Source organism: Acanthopagrus latus, chromosome 16, assembly GCF_904848185.1.
Source record: "Acanthopagrus latus isolate v.2019 chromosome 16, fAcaLat1.1, whole genome shotgun sequence".
Classification (NCBI taxonomy): Eukaryota; Metazoa; Chordata; class Actinopteri; order Spariformes; family Sparidae; genus Acanthopagrus; species Acanthopagrus latus.
In genome coordinates, this window is record NC_051054.1 from 11,271,007 (window position 1) to 11,289,683 (window position 18,677).

General features: G+C 40.9%; 2 protein-coding genes across 4 annotated transcripts; one reads left to right on the forward strand and one right to left on the reverse strand.

Annotated features, from left to right (window-relative positions):
* Positions 1–391: 391 nt before the first annotated feature.
* Positions 392–17,389, reverse strand: rlf (RLF zinc finger). 2 transcript variants are annotated; one of them, XM_037071484.1, is made up of 9 exons: positions 17,279–17,389; positions 15,956–16,180; positions 13,818–13,972; positions 11,526–11,607; positions 10,490–10,625; positions 10,147–10,349; positions 7,434–7,570; positions 7,090–7,231; positions 392–6,046 (listed from the first exon to the last, which is right to left on the reverse strand). In XM_037071484.1, the coding sequence occupies exons 2-9, from the start codon at positions 16,133–16,135 to the stop codon at positions 1,379–1,381; spliced, it is 5,703 nt and encodes a 1,900-aa protein (XP_036927379.1). In that variant the 5' UTR covers positions 16,136–16,180; positions 17,279–17,389; the 3' UTR covers positions 392–1,378. The 2 variants fall into 2 exon arrangements, with proteins under 2 accessions (XP_036927379.1, XP_036927378.1); XM_037071483.1 differs by lacking the exon at positions 17,279–17,389 and having other exon boundaries at positions 842–6,046; positions 15,956–16,692.
* On the forward strand, positions 16,853–18,677 carry znf593 (zinc finger protein 593). Of its 2 annotated transcripts, none has more exons than XM_037071493.1 (4): positions 16,853–16,989; positions 17,365–17,572; positions 17,746–17,808; positions 18,271–18,673. In XM_037071493.1, exons 2-4 carry the CDS (start codon positions 17,373–17,375, stop codon positions 18,395–18,397), a joined length of 390 nt encoding a protein of 129 aa, XP_036927388.1. In that variant the 5' UTR covers positions 16,853–16,989; positions 17,365–17,372; the 3' UTR covers positions 18,398–18,673. The 2 variants fall into 2 exon arrangements, with proteins under 2 accessions (XP_036927388.1, XP_036927389.1); XM_037071494.1 differs by lacking the exon at positions 16,853–16,989 and adding an exon at positions 17,000–17,218 and having other exon boundaries at positions 18,271–18,677.

Sequence of the window (18,677 nt, forward strand, 5' to 3'; positions counted from 1 at the left end):
ATAGATCTCATGTCTGCAAATTGGCAGTTAATGATACGAACCACTGCAGATGATGTGAAGTAGTACAGCAATTAGTCATGGTCAGACTGACATGTTTGGCAAAAAAATAGCTACTGGGTCCTGACTGATTCAACACTTTGTGTATTCATTTATTTAACAGAATATCCACCATGTACTCATGATTCATTTACAATAATTGCAATTATGAATGTCCCTGAAGAACATTTCTGTGTCAGCTGATATTGTTTTTATTATTTTTTGTTGAGCATTTTCGCAATCATAATTACAATTGATTACATTTCCACAAAGTAATTGCTACACGGCTTCTGGAGTCTAGGCCCTGAAGCAGTTTGGCAGCTTTGCCTGGTTAGTAATCCAGCCCATTAACAAAATTAAAGCCCCAGAGCAGAACTATTCAATTGGCAGTCTCTGAGTCAAAAGTAGCTATTTAAAAACCCCCTTCCAGCCCTTTCATTAGTTAAGTATGTTGCTTAGCATAAAATAATCTTACTCCATTAAAATATTAATAAAAACTTAATTTACTAATCTGACAAGTCTGGCATCATGTTGTTCCTGTACCATCATATGTTTCTGTTTCACTCTTGAAAACCAACAAAGCAGAGAAACATTGTCACTTTTGGTCCTAAATAAAAATGTTACCTGTACATCCATAATAATAACCACTTGAAATTGTCACAAGGAAACATTTCCTCCCCCCCAATAGTACCTCATAACAGGTGATTTTAAGATTATGCATTGGTGTATGTTTCAATTTAGCAAATGGCTAGTAAAGATGCCAGTTCACTCTGACTATTCCACACGACCAAAAAGAGGTTACTTGTTTGCAAAGAGGGGAGCTTTTAATTTGTTTCCACATTTATTTTTATTAGAAAGTGTTACATACATGTCAGTCAACACCTTTCCACTGCATCCCAACACTGATTTTTAATATAAACCGAGGTGAAAAATAACCAAACATTCCTCAAGAACTCTGTAGTAGGGAAATGTTTTTCAGTCACATTTTCACACAACTGAAAAGGCCTTGCAATACGCTACTGACCATTTCTAACAATCTGAAAATCTGTACATTTATCTTTGAGAACTACATTATATACACTTCAAGAGTTAACATAACAGGTGTTACATGATTGCTTTTGTAATAGATGTCTAAGAAAAACAATCCACTTGGGTCTCAAGTGCACCGTTTGAGCTTGATTTCATCTTAACGCTAAATCCTTTAACGCTTGAGTTTGGCAAATTAAAATACAAACAAAGAAATGTAATACTATAATTTGGGGAGAAAGAAAAATACTGGTACACAGCTCATGAAAATACAAAGTAATTTGACATAGCTATGTTAAAAAGGTGTTCAGTTAAACTAACTTCCAAGAAGCAGTTTGCTGTTCTTGGTGTCTGATGGGAAGAGGTCCGGCGGGGCGGGGGTGGACACGGGTCTACCCAGAACCACCACAGGTCTGAGGTACTGAAGCTGCTTAATGGCCAGGTCCCCGCACCCAGCCAGGGCTTTGTCCAAGATGGACTTCAAGTTTTGGACTGATGTGAAATCTCCAGTCATCGCGTGGGGCTTCAGCATTGGGGAATGAGTGCGTCTGCTGCGGGTGTGAGTGATTCCCAGCTGGTTGTTTTCCTTAACAGAACAACTGCGCCTGAAAGAGTCTCGCCGTTTCACCGGCGCTGTGTTTTTTTCTTTCGGGGTTGTCTCTTGTATGAACCTCAGGAATGAGGACTCAAAGCCGATAGGCTTATAGGCAGCAATGTCAAAAGGCCGTGGAGAAGGGCTACGAGACTTACTATCTTTCAAGTTTGACGGCTGTTCGGACAGTTCATTTTTCCGTTTTAGTGGCTGGCGAACGGGAGGAGAGGGAGCTGACCCGTTCACCATTTTACCACCATCCCTGGTGCCTGAAACATCTTGGAAGCCCTCCTCAGTAGAAAAGCGCAGTGAGCATGGTGGTGAGAGGTCAACAGTGACAGGACGAAGAAGAGGTTTGATTTTATCCCAGCTTAATCTTTCCTCCTGTTTCTGAGTGTTAGGTGTTGGTGCTGCAGCAGACTCCTCAGTCTGCCCGCCGGTGCTCGGTTCACCATAAAGCACCTCGTCTGCACCAACAAGGACGCCGTTTCTTTCAACAGGTGGTGGTGGCTGCTCCACTTCCTCCTCTGGGAATCCCAGTGAATCATGTTTATCCTCCTCCTGTGCCTCTGTCTTTATTGAGTGTAAGCTCATGGGTGCAGGCTGCCCCTCTGTGTTTTCTGGCTCTGCCTGATACTCCATTTTGTGAACCCCATTAGGGACACATGCTTCTGCAACTTCCACTACTGTTGGTGTGGCCGACTTCCTCTGAATCAGTTCTTCGAGCTGCTCAGCAGTAAAAACAAGCATATCGTCATTCTTAACAAGATCATCTCGACGCATGTGGTGTACCTTCAGATAGTGCCGGTGCAGGCTTCCCATGTAAGTGACGACAGAATCACAGTCCTGAACCATGCATGGGTAGGCCACACGCAAACAGCGGTCCTGGCACATCTGCAGTGCTTCTTCATGTGATCGGAAGACAAAGCGGCTGAAACAATTCCTCCTGGGTTTACTTTCTCTTGGCAATGTCTTCTCCTCAACAGCCTCCTTAATTATTTCCTCTGGCTGGGTGGCCACTTCAGGCTCTGACTCGACGGGGCTCGGACTCGATATTTCAGCCTGTGAGGTGGTTGATGCAGGCTCTTCTTTCTGAGGACTCTGCGGTGCAACAATGAGCTTCTTTTGGCATCCAGTAATTGACTTTTTGTGAGTGCTCTGTAGACGAACCACCAATGAATCGTAGTACTCACAGTGACTATAAAGTGTATGTTTTTTAAGTGCATCATCATGGCTGAACACTCTGGTACAGCCCTCATACTTGCACCCTATCAGCTCTGGTGGTTGTGAGTGGAAATCACGAGTGTGACGTACTAGGCTGCTCTTAAGGTGGTAGGAAGCGCTACAGTTGGCAAAGTGACATTTGTATTGGGGCTGAGGTTCATCAGAGTTTGGAAGAGGCCTTTTTTTGGCTGGCTCTTTCCTGACTTCTGGACTGTGAGATGCATCAAAGTCTTTTTCCAACAAGAGCTGAGAGCGATTGTAATGATGTACCAACTGTAGGTGACGCACAAGACCTCCCTGTGTGGAAAATGCTGCATCACAGTTTTTTGCTACACAATGAAAGGGTTTACTGAATTTATCTAATATGTAGCAGAGATTAGATTTGGCTACCAGGCGCCTTGTAGTTCTGACCTGCTGTGTGGCCGCATCCTCGCCTTCTCCCTTCTGCTCACCGTCTTCCTCTCTACTCTCTGGTTCATCCTCTCCATCCTCTTCAGATGGAGAATGATTGTCAAAGTTTTGTGCATTTTCAGCATCCTCTGTTGAGTGTGTTTTCTCGAGTTGGCTTTGCAACTCAGGGATTTCTGTCTTCCTCACTTTGAGATCATGGTTCGTTGAGTGCTGAGATGTATGATTTGAAGGGTCTATGCTGCCCTCGTATCGTATAGATGCATAGCTTATTTTATCCACCAAAGTCTCACTCATGTTATGTACTTGGATATAGTGGGCCCTCAACACATGTTTTTCTCTGTGACTCTTGGAACAAAGGTGGCAGACGTAAGGCTTAAAAGATGTTGTTTTCAAAGAAGTTAACCTTTTGGCCTGTTCAACAGTATGCCCATGTTTGGTGTTATAGTGTCGCAGTAAGCTGTAACTCTGAGCAGTCCGAAAGCCACACCCTTTCATCCCACATGTGTATGGCTTTGCCGTGGCTAATGATTCACCATTGCCTTCGTCATCGGCTGTTGATGCTGCTTCTTCAGTTTTAACCATTTCTTCAGGCAGATGTGGAGTTCTCTTATGAAGCATTACGACAGGGGGCTTGGCCATGATTGCCTCATGAAGAGATACTTGTGATGCATTGGGCTCTGAGGGGGGCTGTGGGGCCTCACTTGACACACTGTGAGGTGATGAAGAATTCAGGTCCAGTTTACTGAGCCCAATCAGAATTTCTCTGAGAGCATCATTTTTTGTTTGAAGACTTGACGAGTCTGTGTCACTGTTTTTGGGTTGAGTGGATGCTTTTCTTTCTTTGCCAGACTTCGTGGGTTGAGAGGGAGTTGAGAGCTCACCGTTTCCCTTGTCCTCATTGTCTGGCTCAGGTTCAGGCTTTATCCCTTTGGACTTTGAGCCTCGCTCTTTGTCATGCTTATGCTCTTTGTTCTCCAGTTTAAGGTGTTCTGGGTGCGCACATTTCAGATGGCGCTGGACATCTCTGGCTCTGGAGAAAGTCATGCCACACTTCTCAAAACCACAGGTGAACTTACTTCCATCAAAACACACAGCCACCAAGGTCATAGTTGCTTTGGGCTCCTTGGTATCGGATATTTCTAAAGAGGAGGCACAACTTACTGAGGCAGAGTTTACAACATCTTCATTTACAATCTCTTCATTATCAACTGACTTATTCTGGTGGGTTGTCACTTCAGGAACAGCCTTAAGAAGTTTCCGTTTTGCCTTCCTCTGTGCCTCAAAGTCTTCCTCTGAGAAGGTGATGTTGTGTGTGGATAAATGCTTTATGAATTCCTTTTTGGATAAGTAGTATTTTCTACATTCAGCGCTAGAGCAAGTAAATGCTGCATCTCTGAAATGCTGTGCTTCATGGTGATAGATTTGTCCCAAGTCAGAGTAAGTGATGTAGCAGCCTTTAAGCTCACACTGGTAGTTGAGCTGATAGCCATGGGTCTGTTTGTGTGAGACAAGTTCATTGGAGGTACTAAACTGAGCGCCACAACCTATAACTGCACATGCGTAAGGCCGATCACCATAATGAACTCTTCGATGTTTTCGATGATGGTAAGCAGAGACAAAATGGCGTCTACAAAAAACACACTTCTCTCGCTTGTCTCTCATCTGATGAAAATATTTCACATTTTCATCACCTTTGTGCTCAGACTTTAAATGGACATACAAGTACTTGGAATGTTTAAATATCCGAGTACACCCGGTTCCTGGACACTGATACTCGTCCCGGTTCTGCAGCTTGAAGTGTTGTTCAATGTACTCAAATGTTACATGCTCGTCATCGTCCACATGCTTCTCTTTCACGGTTTTGGCTTGTTGAACAATGTGGTCCAGCACGTCTGGATCATGTGTGGATTTGTAATACAGCATTAAGGAAGGGTCAATGGTGATCTCTCCTGGTTCAATATCATCATCCTCCTCCATATGTTTCTGCATGTCCTCTGTCTTTACATTGTTTTTCTCAAGATATGTTTCACTCTGAATGTGTTGTTTTATGTGAGGGACAAGATCCTTTCTGCTCTTAAACTTTTCCAAGCACATAGGGCAGGGGTGGCATTTGTCTTCTGCATGTCTTTTGGAGTGGTGAACTATCTGGGTGTCAGTGACTGATCTCTTACAAATCTGACAGCACAGCTTGTGTTTCTTTGTCTCTGACTCTCCTTGGCTTTCTGGTAAGTTAGAAGACTGCTTTTCATCCTGCTGCTCATGACCATCAAGACTCCCATTTATCCGTTGATGCTCAGATTCTACTTTCACTGGGATTCCCTTTGGTTCAGGTTGTTTACCCTTCTCTTGTTTGTCTACCGCCTCCTCCTCCTCTCCTTCTGACTCTGGCATCAACCCTAGAAGGGAGGTGCAGTGATACTTAAGAGTTTTCCAGTCCCAGAACTCTGGGTCAAAAGGCCAATAGGCTTTCAGTGCTAGTAGCAACTCGCAGCGCAGTGAGTTGGGAATAACCTCGTTTTCCTGGTCGTACTTTTGGTCTGGGCGTAAGTATAGCTCTTCAAGGCACCCAAAGACTTCCTGGCTGGGGCCAAGCAGGAACTCTGTGAGCTGACAGGCACGCAACACTTCAAGGTCATCTGGAAGAAGGCAGGACACTGTCTTACAGACAGAGACCCTTGTTTCTGAGTCATCCTGCTTTGGAAGTTGAAGAGCTTTTACACAAAGTTCTACTGAAGCAGGCACCCCAATTTCCTCCGCCTGAAAAAAAGAGACATATAATTAGCATAAATCAATTACACAAAAAACACATTTTCTACCGAACACACATTTCATATTCATCATATGCTGAAATGCTCTTTGTAAAATGCCATTGCTTTTCAAAATGCTAAATTAATCAGTATATTAAAACAGGACTAACTTTCCCATCTTGGGACTCAGAGAAGTGAATTCATCCCATTCAAGAGCAACTGTAAACTTGATTTTGGACAGAGAAAAAGTAGCTGTACATTAGTACACTATAAGTTCCAAGTTACCATACATATCAGGGAAGGACCAATTATCGGCCCTGCCTGAATTTGGGCTTATATTCAGAATTTTTCTGACCATCAGCATGTGATTTGTCCCAACAATATGATTGGCAACACATCACATTAAATAGCCTATAAACACTGAATAAAGTGAATCTGGATGGGAAGCAAAAAGTGAATTCTGAAAACAGAAAATGGTAATACTCTAGTAAAGTAGCTCTCCGAGGAAACAACTAACAACCACGCTACTGGATTGTTTTTGTTTGATGTGTAGTCACAAAGTCTGATTAATCACTCAAATGATTATGGACTGGACTCTGATATTTCTGGTTTGTCAGAATTTTGCAGTTTGAACATTTTCACGACTATAAACAGTAAGTTTATTTTATTTTACATAAGTAGTCATGAGACTGCTGTGATATAAAGCTGAACTTCACTGGAGAACAGATGGACCATACTGCCTGCATTTTCCAACCATCTGGTGCTCCACATCATTCTTTTTTTCCTCTTTGTGTTCATAGCAGAACCACAGAAAACTGCCTCTCTCTGCTATAGCATTTCTTTTTTACTTGTTAGCAGACTACTTTGCTTGATTTTCATAGCTCTTCAGATGGCATGGAAATGCTAACAGGAAACATCTGCTAAGAAAGCTTTAAGTTCCTGAGTTTAGTTCCTAAGGCTCCTTTGTACCTGGAACTAACTGTCGGAATACCCATATAATCAATGCAACAATTCCAGTATAACAAAAATGGACTGTATGGTTGTTGGGCTCACCTCTGTCTGAATGACACGGACTAGGGAAAGTAAATGGTAGACTGTTTTGGCAATGGCACCTAGCTGAAGGCATCTTTCCAGAAGAGACATCAACGAGGGGTCGATCCTCCTCTGAAGCTTACTCCACAACAGAGTCAACTCCCTTTGGAATACAGAAAGGCAAAACAAATTAAGTATTTGTATAACTCTGACCATAATAATAAGATAAACTGAGTTTATTTGATTAGAGATTTTTTAAACATCCAGACTGATTGTTCAATTTACACTTGACTGTAGTCATAAATACATTATGTACAATACATTCAGTTCACTTAACCTCTTGACCCCAAAAAGGAACTACTCACCAGGAGCAGTAAAGGCTCTGCTGCTGAAGCTGCTGTGTCAGGAAAGTTGTGCACAAGATAAAGGCTGTGTTCTCCTCCCCCTCAGTCTCTAGGTTACATGTGATCTCCAGCACATCCTTACAGTCAAGTCTGGAGATCTGTTGAGGGAGTAAGTGCAATGTTGAAAGTTAAGAGAACAGCATGACAGTCTCTCAGACCCAATGAGCCATTATGTGAACATTTCAGTTAGGATGCACCAGTATGACATGGCTGATCAGTCCTGATACTGACCTTATTATTTAGATAAGGTATAGATCATGATGGGACCAACCCTTACTATATACAGTTACCTTCACTCATGTGGGGCTGCTGACCTAGTTGTTAGTGCCACAGAAATCCCTCATCAACCTTACATTAACATGACTCTAATTGGTTCCGCACAGTGAGCTATACAGATATAAAATTTGGGACGAAGAGAGAACCAATGTTTCTTCAGTAGCGAGAGGGAGTTGGATCGAACAGTCACTCTACCCTGTTTCAAGATGCTACAAATGTAAATTAGGGATTAAACATAATTTCATCAACAAAGACCCCATGACCAGTGATCCAGCATTTCACGAAACATACCATGCAACTCTGATGTCCCCAGTTTGATTAGAGACAGAAATATTTAACACATGTCACACTCAGTCAATTCTCTTATGAGGGCAAAACTACCAAAAAGAATCTTAAATACAAATGGACCTGATGAGTTCTGATATAAACTGTGGGAACATATAATAACAGGATAAAGTGAAATTATACAGTACAGGTTATTCAGGATTCTCTTAAATGTTAAGAAGAACAGAAGAATCAAGGTCCTGTATTTTTAGCACTAATGACTCCCAAAATGATTAATACACCTTACAAGTGCTCCAGAGAGAACATGGGAGGAGCAGAAGATCTTGTGGGAATTGTGTGCTTGCTTAGCAGAGCTCAGCAAATCAAGTCAACACACACACACTAAGTTTAAAATAAATACATAACCATAACATAAATGATATATTTGAGATCAGATAAATCTTTATAATGTAACATACTAGCGCAAAACATGCATCATATTAAGTATTTAACTGCTTGTATATGAAGGCAAGAGGCTTTAAATGTTCAATTTGAACTTGCCGCACCCTTTACACGCTCACATTTTCTGCATTCATCGCTGACCTCCTGAACTCTGGTTATCCCCTCCCCCCTGCCATGGCAGAGGACAGCAAGAAAGGAAATGAACCATTAAGATAACAGGAGCCTCCATCAGGGGCAGGGTCGGCTGTACAATAAGCACACAAAAGGTGTGAGTAATCTAGCTATATATTTTGACTGGTATATATAAAATGGGAGCACATTACAAACATCATATGCCTTATCTAATCTGTTAAACATACTACAAAGGAACCTTTAACTGGTTGTGTAGACTCTCACCTTTGATACTGATGACTCTAAGACCTGCATTAGCAAACGAGACCATAAGTGAAAAGATTGGCTATTTCTATGTGGGTATTAAGGTATTCCTAAATGCCTGTCACCAGGTCATAAAATTACGAGCATTTTATTATTTTTATGGCAGAGTGAGGAAGCTTCTCTGTAGTCAAGTGTTAAATTACTAAAGCAAAATTTACTTTGTTTTACACCAGAATCAACAAAAAAATTGTTGTTCCTTATAACAGCTTTTTTAAAACATTTTTTCTTAGCATGGTAAAAATGTTATTTGCAAAATGTCCATGTTTTAAAATACTGAGAGATTACAAAATGACATTAACCTACAAAGGGGTTTGTGACCTTCAATAGCTCTGAAAGCATGATCACATCAAAGTCAACATACAAGATTTTCACTTTTTTCAAAAGGATGGGGAATGGAGACAGTTGTCACAACAGAGGCAGGGTGCAACAATGAGGAAGCATGTCTGAGAGACATGTCTAATGAGGATTTAAGAACGCACACATCATTGCCTGAGTCACTTTTTTTCCTTATCATAAATAGAGAGTGATGGTAAACCATGGAGCATTGCAGATACCTTCACCTCTTTGTTGCACTTTTTCATACATTTGAAAAACGTGGAAAAAATGAATTCACAGTCAGTTTTACTGAATCCCTGAAGATTGAATATTTTCTGAGTCTTCAAACTGAACGCAAGGAAGCTTAATTTGCATGTGAATTTGAGGCTCTATTTTTGGAGACGGTGCAGATAAACCTTATAAATAGACACCATTTTCATATTTATAAAAAAAAGTTTGACTTGCAAATATGTCCATATTTTTATTCATCAGTTCAATAATATCCATCTTATTATGCACAGAGGGAGAGAATTACTGTCATTCAGCTTGCTGTGACCCTTCTTAACACCCTGCCACAACCATATGTCTCTTAATATTGAACAGCATGTTGAGCAGACGTTTTGACCATTTATCCTCTTAGCTAGCTTTTACAAATATTTAGCCAACTATTGAAATGTTTAGTCATGACATCCTTTTACCAATCCAAGCACTCTGCATTTTACTTAAACAATATTAATAAATACATGAAGTAATTTGATGACTTTTACACATCATTGTTGATGTGCAGTCCTTAACAGCAGCAACATAAATGTGTGAGTGCCAAAGCTGTTATGCAACAAGCATTGAAGACCATCTTGCAAGCAAATGAAATTCTAGTGCAGGTATTCCTCTCACCATTATCAAACACAAAGTGTGGTATTACCTCCATTATGGCTTCTTCATTGGGAAGCAGGTGACAAAGCAGGGAGACATAAGTTTGTCGAAAGGTAGCTTGGTTGGAGATGGAGCTGCATTCAGTGCAAGCTTTGGCCAGCACCACCGCTTTGGCCACTTCCCCCATCTTCTCCAGGTGCTTCACCCGCATCTCCATGAAGCCCTCGCCTTCCAAGGTGATGTACTCGTCAACTAACGACAGAATTCAAAGACAATATGATAAGCAAACTACCATGAAGAGGACTATGCAAATATAACCACTAAAATATCAAGTCTGCGTCACCATGTCCTAATGAAATGACTTGGATTATGTTAGTTAACTAGATTCCAACCTTCTTCTGTGTTGGTGGGCTGGCCTGTGAGGAGGGAGGTAAGAACATGGTTGCTCCACGCTCCTCCCTCTCCTGTGATCTGGAGTAAAGCTTGGAGGTCTGTGCTGCCATACTGTAACAATGTATCATGGGCAAGCTGCAATAAATGCAAAGGATGTTAAATCTAAATGCAATAAACATTTGTTCAGCACTTTATTAGAAATCACATCAGATAACCAGGACTTTCTTCTCGTTTCTTCCTTCCTCCCACACTCCTGTCACACAGGGTGTGCAGTGATTTAATCAAAACATTTTCTTATTTGAAATTACATCATACATACAACTATGTAATTCTACTGACGACTGCAGTCAAATATAACACACTGTTTTATTTCTTACAGTGATTCAGCAGAGCACGATCTGACAGCGAAGAAAAATATAATACTTTTAAAAATCTATATTCGACTGTGTATTAGACTGTTTCAGTGATGTAATGAGTTCCCCTGACTCTTCGTGCACCAGTTTTATTCATCTTGAATCAATGGTCATAGCAGAATGTACTGCAAACCCTTTAGTGCAAATCTGGAAGGACAAGACTTGAAGTCTGCTGTATATCTACACTTGCTGTCCCATGATATTGAAATTCTCTTTACCTATAAGCAAATTGCAAAATGGGATTCAAATTATTTGAAGAATACGTTGCTAATTTTAGAACCTTAAATCCTTTGAGGAAAAAGACTATTTCAAGCATATGTTATAGCATTGTGTCATATCGGGGGAAACACATGACAACCAATGATGAGTTAGTCGTTATAAACACTGGTGGTTTAGACTCAACAAGAGCAGATAAAGACAAAAAAAAACACCGTCAACACCAGCTTGGGGCATTTGGTTTCCAATAAGAAGATATTTTGGTAACACCCAACTGAGGCACAAATAATCAAGTTTCTAAATTCTTTCCAACACAACAAAAATACATTTTTGTTTAAGTCATCAGGATAGGATTTAAATCTGCAACCCATCAGCAAAGAATGTAGATAAACTCAATGCTCTCTACCTGAACAGAGTGGTGAAATTGAACCCAGGCTTCATATGGGATTTCATTCTCAGGCACTGACAGCAGCAATTCAAAACAGCTCCTACAAAAAAGAAAGAAACACGATTGTAATGATTTCTGTGAGTTATAATAATTCTGGACAGCTCTATTCTTGACAATAAGAAAAAGAAGAACTACAAAACAGAAGCAGTGCAAATACAAAGTCTGCAGACATTAATCTCAACTACACACATTTTTCTCCCCAGTCTGCGACACTGCTTATACTTCAGCCAGTATTACCAAGTACTACAAAGCTCTAGCTCAGTATTAATGTTAAAGAGAAGTGAGCTTTACATATTCATACATTAAACATGTCAAAAATACAGTGGATAGTGGTGACATGTTTTTCTCATCTGCTCCGAATCTATTTAAAGATCCTTTTTATTCAGCTGAAACGACTGAAGCAAGTTCTGTCCCTCATATGAGAACAACTGCAAATGGAAGGAGTGCCAGTGGAGCCGTGGTGTGTGGCAAGACATTATGAATCCCTAATTGACCTAATTTAAGCTGTATCAGTTAATGTTCAGTCATTTGCAGCATGAAAGCTTTAAGTGTAATAGCAAAAAGTATCGTTTGCATTTAACCACAATATTGTTACTTTGCATTACTTTGCACTTTTTAATTTCACGTATTGGCCTATAACCTTATGGTTTATGACACATTTTAGCGCTGTGAATTATGACCTGGCCTGAGCAGGAACTGATTGACTTACTTTTATACAGTGACCTTGCTGATTGTGTGGTATTGTTTGTTCAAACTGTGCTCCCCAGATGCATGACGGGTGTTGTGGGTACATCCAAGGCCGTCTGATTAGCTGGATATTGTTTGGGGAAAATCTCCCTTTTTCAAGGTATCTCTGAGTGTGTTAATAACTGTAACTTTGTCTCTGCCAGGGTTTGCTTGGTGGATGAGGCTGTCCTTTCAGCTGAAATTGGTTAACTCTATTTGTTGTTTGCTCTTACCGCTTTATTAAATCACACAAAGACAACCTTGTGTGAATCATCTATCATTTGATCACTTCTGAATAAGAATTTCCACCACGGTAATTACAACAAGAATCACATCTAATCCAAAGTAACAACCACTCAGTGTCAGTCAGCGTGTGCTCATATCATTTATGTAGTTCGTTGATATCAGAGTTAGGGGAGTTTGAATTCTTACCGTTACTTAAAATGCTAATTTGACAGAATTTATTACATGACCAGTAACACATCCATATCTTATATAACAAGTGTTCAGCCAAGAAACAAAAAGGACAACACAAATGAGTTTATGAAACAAGTAGGTAGGTTTTACATGCTGCATGTCTACTTACCCCTGAGTGAAGCCATAGTTTCACTATTCACATCTACTTATAAGAGTATATTTACTTTTGTTCCTATTTTAGCAATAATGTAACGATAACTTGACAATCACATTTATAGAATAAATGTTACTCAGAGTTATTAATGCAGGATGTTTGCTGAAGGTACAATCAATTAATATGCAGCTCATATGGAAAACTGAGAATCCTGTGTGCATGCAAGTCCATTACCATAACACTGTCGGTTATTGTTAGAGCTAAAATAAGCAATTAAGCACAGTGCTGATTTCAGCGGTTATCTTGCAGCCCTTGTGTGGACTTTAAGACCAAGAAATTAATAGAAAGACAATTATACAGTATCTTTTAATGTGAAATGCAAATTGACACCTTTATGGGAACATTCTCACTAAGTCAGACTACAATGTAAAATTTGAGAAGATTCAAGGCTGGAAAAAAAAAATCACAATCAAGTAATTGAGCTGTCAAACACACTCCCAGGAAACTGAATGCAAGTTGCTGTCTGTTGAGCCTCCCAAACCGGGTAAAAGCTAGAAAAAAAAGCTAGAAATATTAAGGATGAGTAAGTACTTCATTTTTGTCCCTTAAATGTATGGAGAAACTCAATCTGGTTGATAGTATAGGAGAAATCTGACATTTTCGGAACAGCCACTCTGTTTTGGACATTTGAAAATCTGGTACAAACACCCAGCTGTGCATTCATCTGGTTATGTATATGCAGGGTGAATACTTGTATATAAATGAAGATTTGTCATCTATAGTACAAACGCAAATTGAGACTACATTGAGCAGACTAGAAATTGCAGGCTTGTGTTTCCAGGTTTTTGAGGACCTCATAAAAAATTGAAGAAGCTGATCTTTTCACCTCATATACATTAAAAAGGTGCTCTACAACAAAGACTGATAATGTGTACACCAAACTCAGTACTTACAATGCTAGTCTCTTCAAAACAAGGGCCACTCTGTCGGACTCTGCAGTGAGGTGAGATCGAGCTGCAGCGAAACAGTTTATGGACAGACAGTATACCTCGAGAAGAGGCAGACCATGCTCCATGGAGTTCCTGCTCCCAGCATAGTGCATCAGCGCCTATAAACACACAGACACAGATATTACAAGATGTAAACAATAAAGTAAAGAGTTATGGAAAAACGCTGTTGATAATTGATCCGAAGAGGGGATGAGTTGAGAGACAGTTGTGTGAATGAACGGGGGGTTTCCACCTGGGAAGACACCGGTCTGATCCCAACTGACACTGTGAGGTGTGAGATGCTCCTGATTGGGTCAGAGGGGATTTGATTACACAGCGTATGACAACCCTGAACCTTCAATAGTGAAACACCTGACCCAAGGAGGGACACATGTAATGTGATATTTTTGGGTTTTTTTTTTTTAAACCTTTCCATAATTTCTCTTTTAATATTTTACTGCCAAGAGGACGTTTGGTCAAAACATGTTCTTGTAACAAAAGCAAGCTAAATTCCCTTCCTTCATACAAGACGTTTTTAATGTATAAATGGAATTTCTCTAAATTACACCTTGAAAATCAAACAAATGTTACAGATGCAGAAACCCGGTCTCTTTCTCATTCTTTGCTTTTTGGAGAGAGCAGGGTGTTTTTTGTGGTGAATATTGTCTTTGCTCTCAACTGTCCCTAGGCACAGAGGAGTCATCATGAGTGCGCCTAAACCAGCGTGTCACCCGTGTGCAGCGGCACACATTAAATCGTCATCACTATCAACATCCCAGGAGTTTCATTTACCAGACAGCAGGAAACTTGCTGGTTGGCACTCAGGTCTACAGAGGCACCAAACTAATTCCCCTCAGTCTAAATATACAGTCCCATCTCATAGGGAGCCAAGAATAAGGTCTCAGCCCTGGAGACCTATATCAGCGTGCTAATTACATGCAGACTACCTCCAATTCATGAAGAAAAAATAAATGCAACTAACTTTAAGACTGAGTATTGTGAGCCTAAAAGATATTAAAATGTACCCAAAGCAGATATGAAAGGTGAGAGTGTTCGTTTCGGACAAAAGTTTTCAGAAGCGTATCCTTCAACTGCAGCTGCCATCCAAAATGCAGGAGTGCTGTCAGAGTGAGCTGGCTAATGAATTACTCTTCTCTACATTCAAGTTTGGCAGGTAACCAACTTTCACTTGAGGCTCCTCTCTAATTGAATGACATGTACTTTGGCTGGAGCACTAAAAAGAAAAGTGTCAACCGGTTAGGGTTTTTTTTTTTGTTTCCAATCAGGGACGCAAATGGGAATATAATATAGTTCCTAAATTTGGTCCCTGATAAAGAGTGTGAGGGCAATCCAAAGAAGAGTGCACCTGCGTTGTTGATGAGAGAATAATTACAACATGGTGGGGTCCACAGCACTGGCAGCCCATTTGAACGCACACACAACAAAAGTGCTTGGCTGTACAGGATTTGGCTCTTTGACAAAAAGCTGAAGGGTGCAAAAATGCGACAGGTAAACAGTGGCCCAACTCCTTCAAATGGCCAAAAAATGCCATTTCAGAGTGGTTTGACGCCCCAACTATGTAGGACATTTGGATAAACACACCGCGACGCCGCCCCGCCCCGCACACATGCATTAACGCATGATGTGCACATTCTGGTCCATGTCATGTGCATCCAAGCATCTGTTAGGTTTCCTGTTGTGTCGTTATGATTTGAAATAAGAAGCAGCTGTCTTGTAGGAGTAACATCTATGGAAGTGAGGAAGGCTTACTGTGGCAACTTGAACCAGCAAACTGCAATCTTGCCACTGTGCATTATAATTAGCCCTCCCCAAAAAAATGTTCTGGTGTGGAATAACAAGCGTACGTGATGTGTGCATCTTATTGTTTATGCATCACATAAGCGTATGCGAGCATAAACACACCGCTGTGCCACTGCTTCCTAGTTGTACACCAATCGTACACTTAGCCAGGCAGCTAGCTAGCGGGCCAGCAGCCGTCGCAGATTAAACTACTAGCTTGCGGGGCTGCGAGAAAAACAACCCTGGACGAGCTAACGCTGGTTAGCCAGATGATAGCTTCGAATGTTGCATGTACACATTACCTGACAGAAGTTGTCGCAGTACTCCGTGGAGGATGCAATGGATATTTCTTGTTGCCTGAGCACGTCTTCAAAGGCTCTAAGTGTGGCCAGCAGGGTTTCCATTGCAACCAGAGTGTCCTCGGCCGTGTCCAGGGCCCGGTCGCTCCATTCGTGCTCTGGTTCAACATTATTCTCCGCCATCTTCGCTCTCCGCCACGGCGCGTATGCAGTGCAGTCTGACGCCGCCTTCATGTACATTCGGAATATTTAAAGATGTCACTTAAACTTCGCCCGAGAATGTGAAAGGGGCGTCTTGTAACCATGGGATGTTACGTTTGTTGGTGTTATTATTCGTTGTAGTTTGTATTTAATCTTGTAGCCGTGTTAATAAATCATTTTGTTTTTATTCAACGTAGCCCTTTGTCCTTAAATTAGCCTTAACGTCAATTTATTAGCCTTTAATTAACTGTCTCTTTTTTCGTTGCCTATCCCTTCTTTCTGTTCCACTGTTTCACCAGGAGTTGCATATTTATATACATAAGTACACTACAGTTACCGCTCTTATTGTTGTTATTTCCATACAGTCTCTTGTTATTGTTATTATTATGATCAAAACCAAAGCAATCGAAAGTTACGAAGCGCGAGGGAAGGTAACATGTCAAGGTGTTTGAGCATACTTCACCTGAGAAGAGGACTATGAAAATAACATTACAGTGAACTAGTGCGGTTCGCTTTTAATAAAACTGTTAAATTCTGAAGTTGCGTTGAGCTTTAAATATGTTTTCACTTTTTAGAAATGTTTGTTTCATCAAAGAAACATAAAAACTTTATACTTATGTAAATGTTTTGTAGTTTGTGGTTCATTTTTTTACAGTTAAATTTTGTATACAGGTGACATTTTCATCACTGTAATATGAAAAGAGTCTCTTTTCTTTTTCTCTTACCCCTTTTTGCTAAATAAGGGTGTTTGGCGCCCTCTACTGGTGAGGATGTACACTGTTGACTTTCGTTAACCCGGAAGTAAAAGTTATCTCTCTTGGCTACACGTGTGAAAGGTAAGCAGCAGCTCAAAATGACACGATAAGTGTTTGTTTTAGAAGTAAATCTGTTATGTGACCGATTGTCTTGAGCTGACAGTCTCAATTAGGCACACATTTTACCCCACAAGTCGTGGTTTGGTGCCGTTAAATTGCAAATTCGGTTTAAAAACGTCTACGCAGACTCGATTCTCTGTTTACTACACACTCCACAGTTAGATAAGATCGTATCCAGCAGATTTTAAAGGTGCATATTCCCAAATTGTGGTTTAATGACTCACCCGACGGTTAACACTTGAGATTTTACCTGATATTTATCATATAGACAACTTTATCCGTGTTCCTGTCTCCGTGCTGTGTGGTGACAGGGTTTGTTTTCATCCTGTCCTGTAGCATCCACCATGGGAAAGTCCAAACAAACGGGAAACCACAAGAGCGATAAGAAGAAGAACATCGCCAAGACATGGAAGACAAAGCGCAGGACCAAAGACCTGGACCAGATCCACGCTGACATGAAGCCCGGGACCGCAGCCAAGCTCCTGCACCAAGAGGTGGACTACGATGTGACGGGATGTGCGCAACACTACTGCTTACACTGCGCGTGAGTTCACCTGTCTGTCTGATGGACCCAACTGAGAATAAGGCTACCTGCTGGTTACTTAAAGATCCAACGATTGCACTAATAAAGATATAATAGTGTGTGACTGGCTGTGTGTTGTTGTGTCTTGATCTTGAATTTAAATGTTGACACCTTGCCTGTTGATTGTCTTGCAGGAGATATTTTGTGGATATGAGATCCCTGAAAGAACACTTCAAAACTAAAGTGCACAAAAGAAGGTAAGTCGGCATTTCCCACCCACGTATCCTGTGTTACATACTAGGCAAGGGACAATATGAACATCTCATTTTGGGATTTCCCATCCAAAATGATTTCGATTCCCAACATTATCTGATGTCAGGTTGAAGCAATTCAAAATAAATCAGGAGGCCAATAAAGGACAGCACCATCAGCGAGCTAGACAGCTTTTACAAGCCCCTCATGTGAGGATAATCCCAATTATCTATTTTCGATGAGCCCGATAATGAAAATTCACCACAGTCACATTTTTTTTTCTTTTTTTTTAGTCACAACCCGCGATAAAATCTTTTATCATCCCATCTCTATTACAGACCTAAGTAGCTTGTCTGGAAGTTCAAACTTAAAAGACCTATCTGTCCCCTGTAGATGTACTGCAGTCAAACTTCCTTGCTCATTTCATAGCTGACCTCTTCTCTCTCTTTCTCTCTCTCTCTGTCCAGGTTGAAACAGCTTAGAGAGGAGCCCTACACCCAAGAAGAGGCAGAGAGAGCAGCAGGTATGGGCTCCTACATCCCTCCAAAAACAGTGGAAGTGAAGACGCAGCCTGTGGAGGAGGACATGGCCTGAGAGCTGCACACGAAGCCTTTGGACAATTTCTTCAATAACAGAAGCGTTAACAACAATGGATGATGCTTCTGTTATCCCTTGCCGTCACAGATGTTCAGTGCATTGTTAAATGTGTTTAATGTGACACACTTCGAGCCTCGACGTTAGGTGTCTGGCTGTCACCAGATTCAGGAAGCCTTACCCTGTACCGGGTAATGTAATGCAAAATGTACCTATGTAAATATTGAGTATATGTAGGACCGTGTGGAATGCAAATAAACTATAACATACCACGGATTCA

Bases quoted from the DNA above. Each gene is read 5' to 3' on its own strand.
- znf593 (XM_037071493.1), top strand. From the start codon at position 17,373: ATGGGAAAGTCCAAACAAACGGGAAACCACAAGAGCGATAAGAAGAAG. The intron at 17,573-17,745 runs GTGAGTTCACCT...ATTGTCTTGCAG, and splicing joins CACTACTGCTTACACTGCGC to GAGATATTTTGTGGATATGA. The intron at 17,809-18,270 runs GTAAGTCGGCAT...CTCTCTGTCCAG, and splicing joins ACTAAAGTGCACAAAAGAAG to GTTGAAACAGCTTAGAGAGG.
- rlf (XM_037071483.1), bottom strand. From the start codon at position 16,192: ATGTACATGAAGGCGGCGTCAGACTGCACTGCATACGCGCCGTGGCGG. The intron at 13,973-15,955 runs GTAATGTGTACA...GTGTGTTTATAG, and splicing joins ACTGCGACAACTTCTGTCAG to GCGCTGATGCACTATGCTGG. The intron at 11,608-13,817 runs GTAAGTACTGAG...TCTTTTTTGTAG, and splicing joins GTTTTGAAGAGACTAGCATT to GAGCTGTTTTGAATTGCTGC.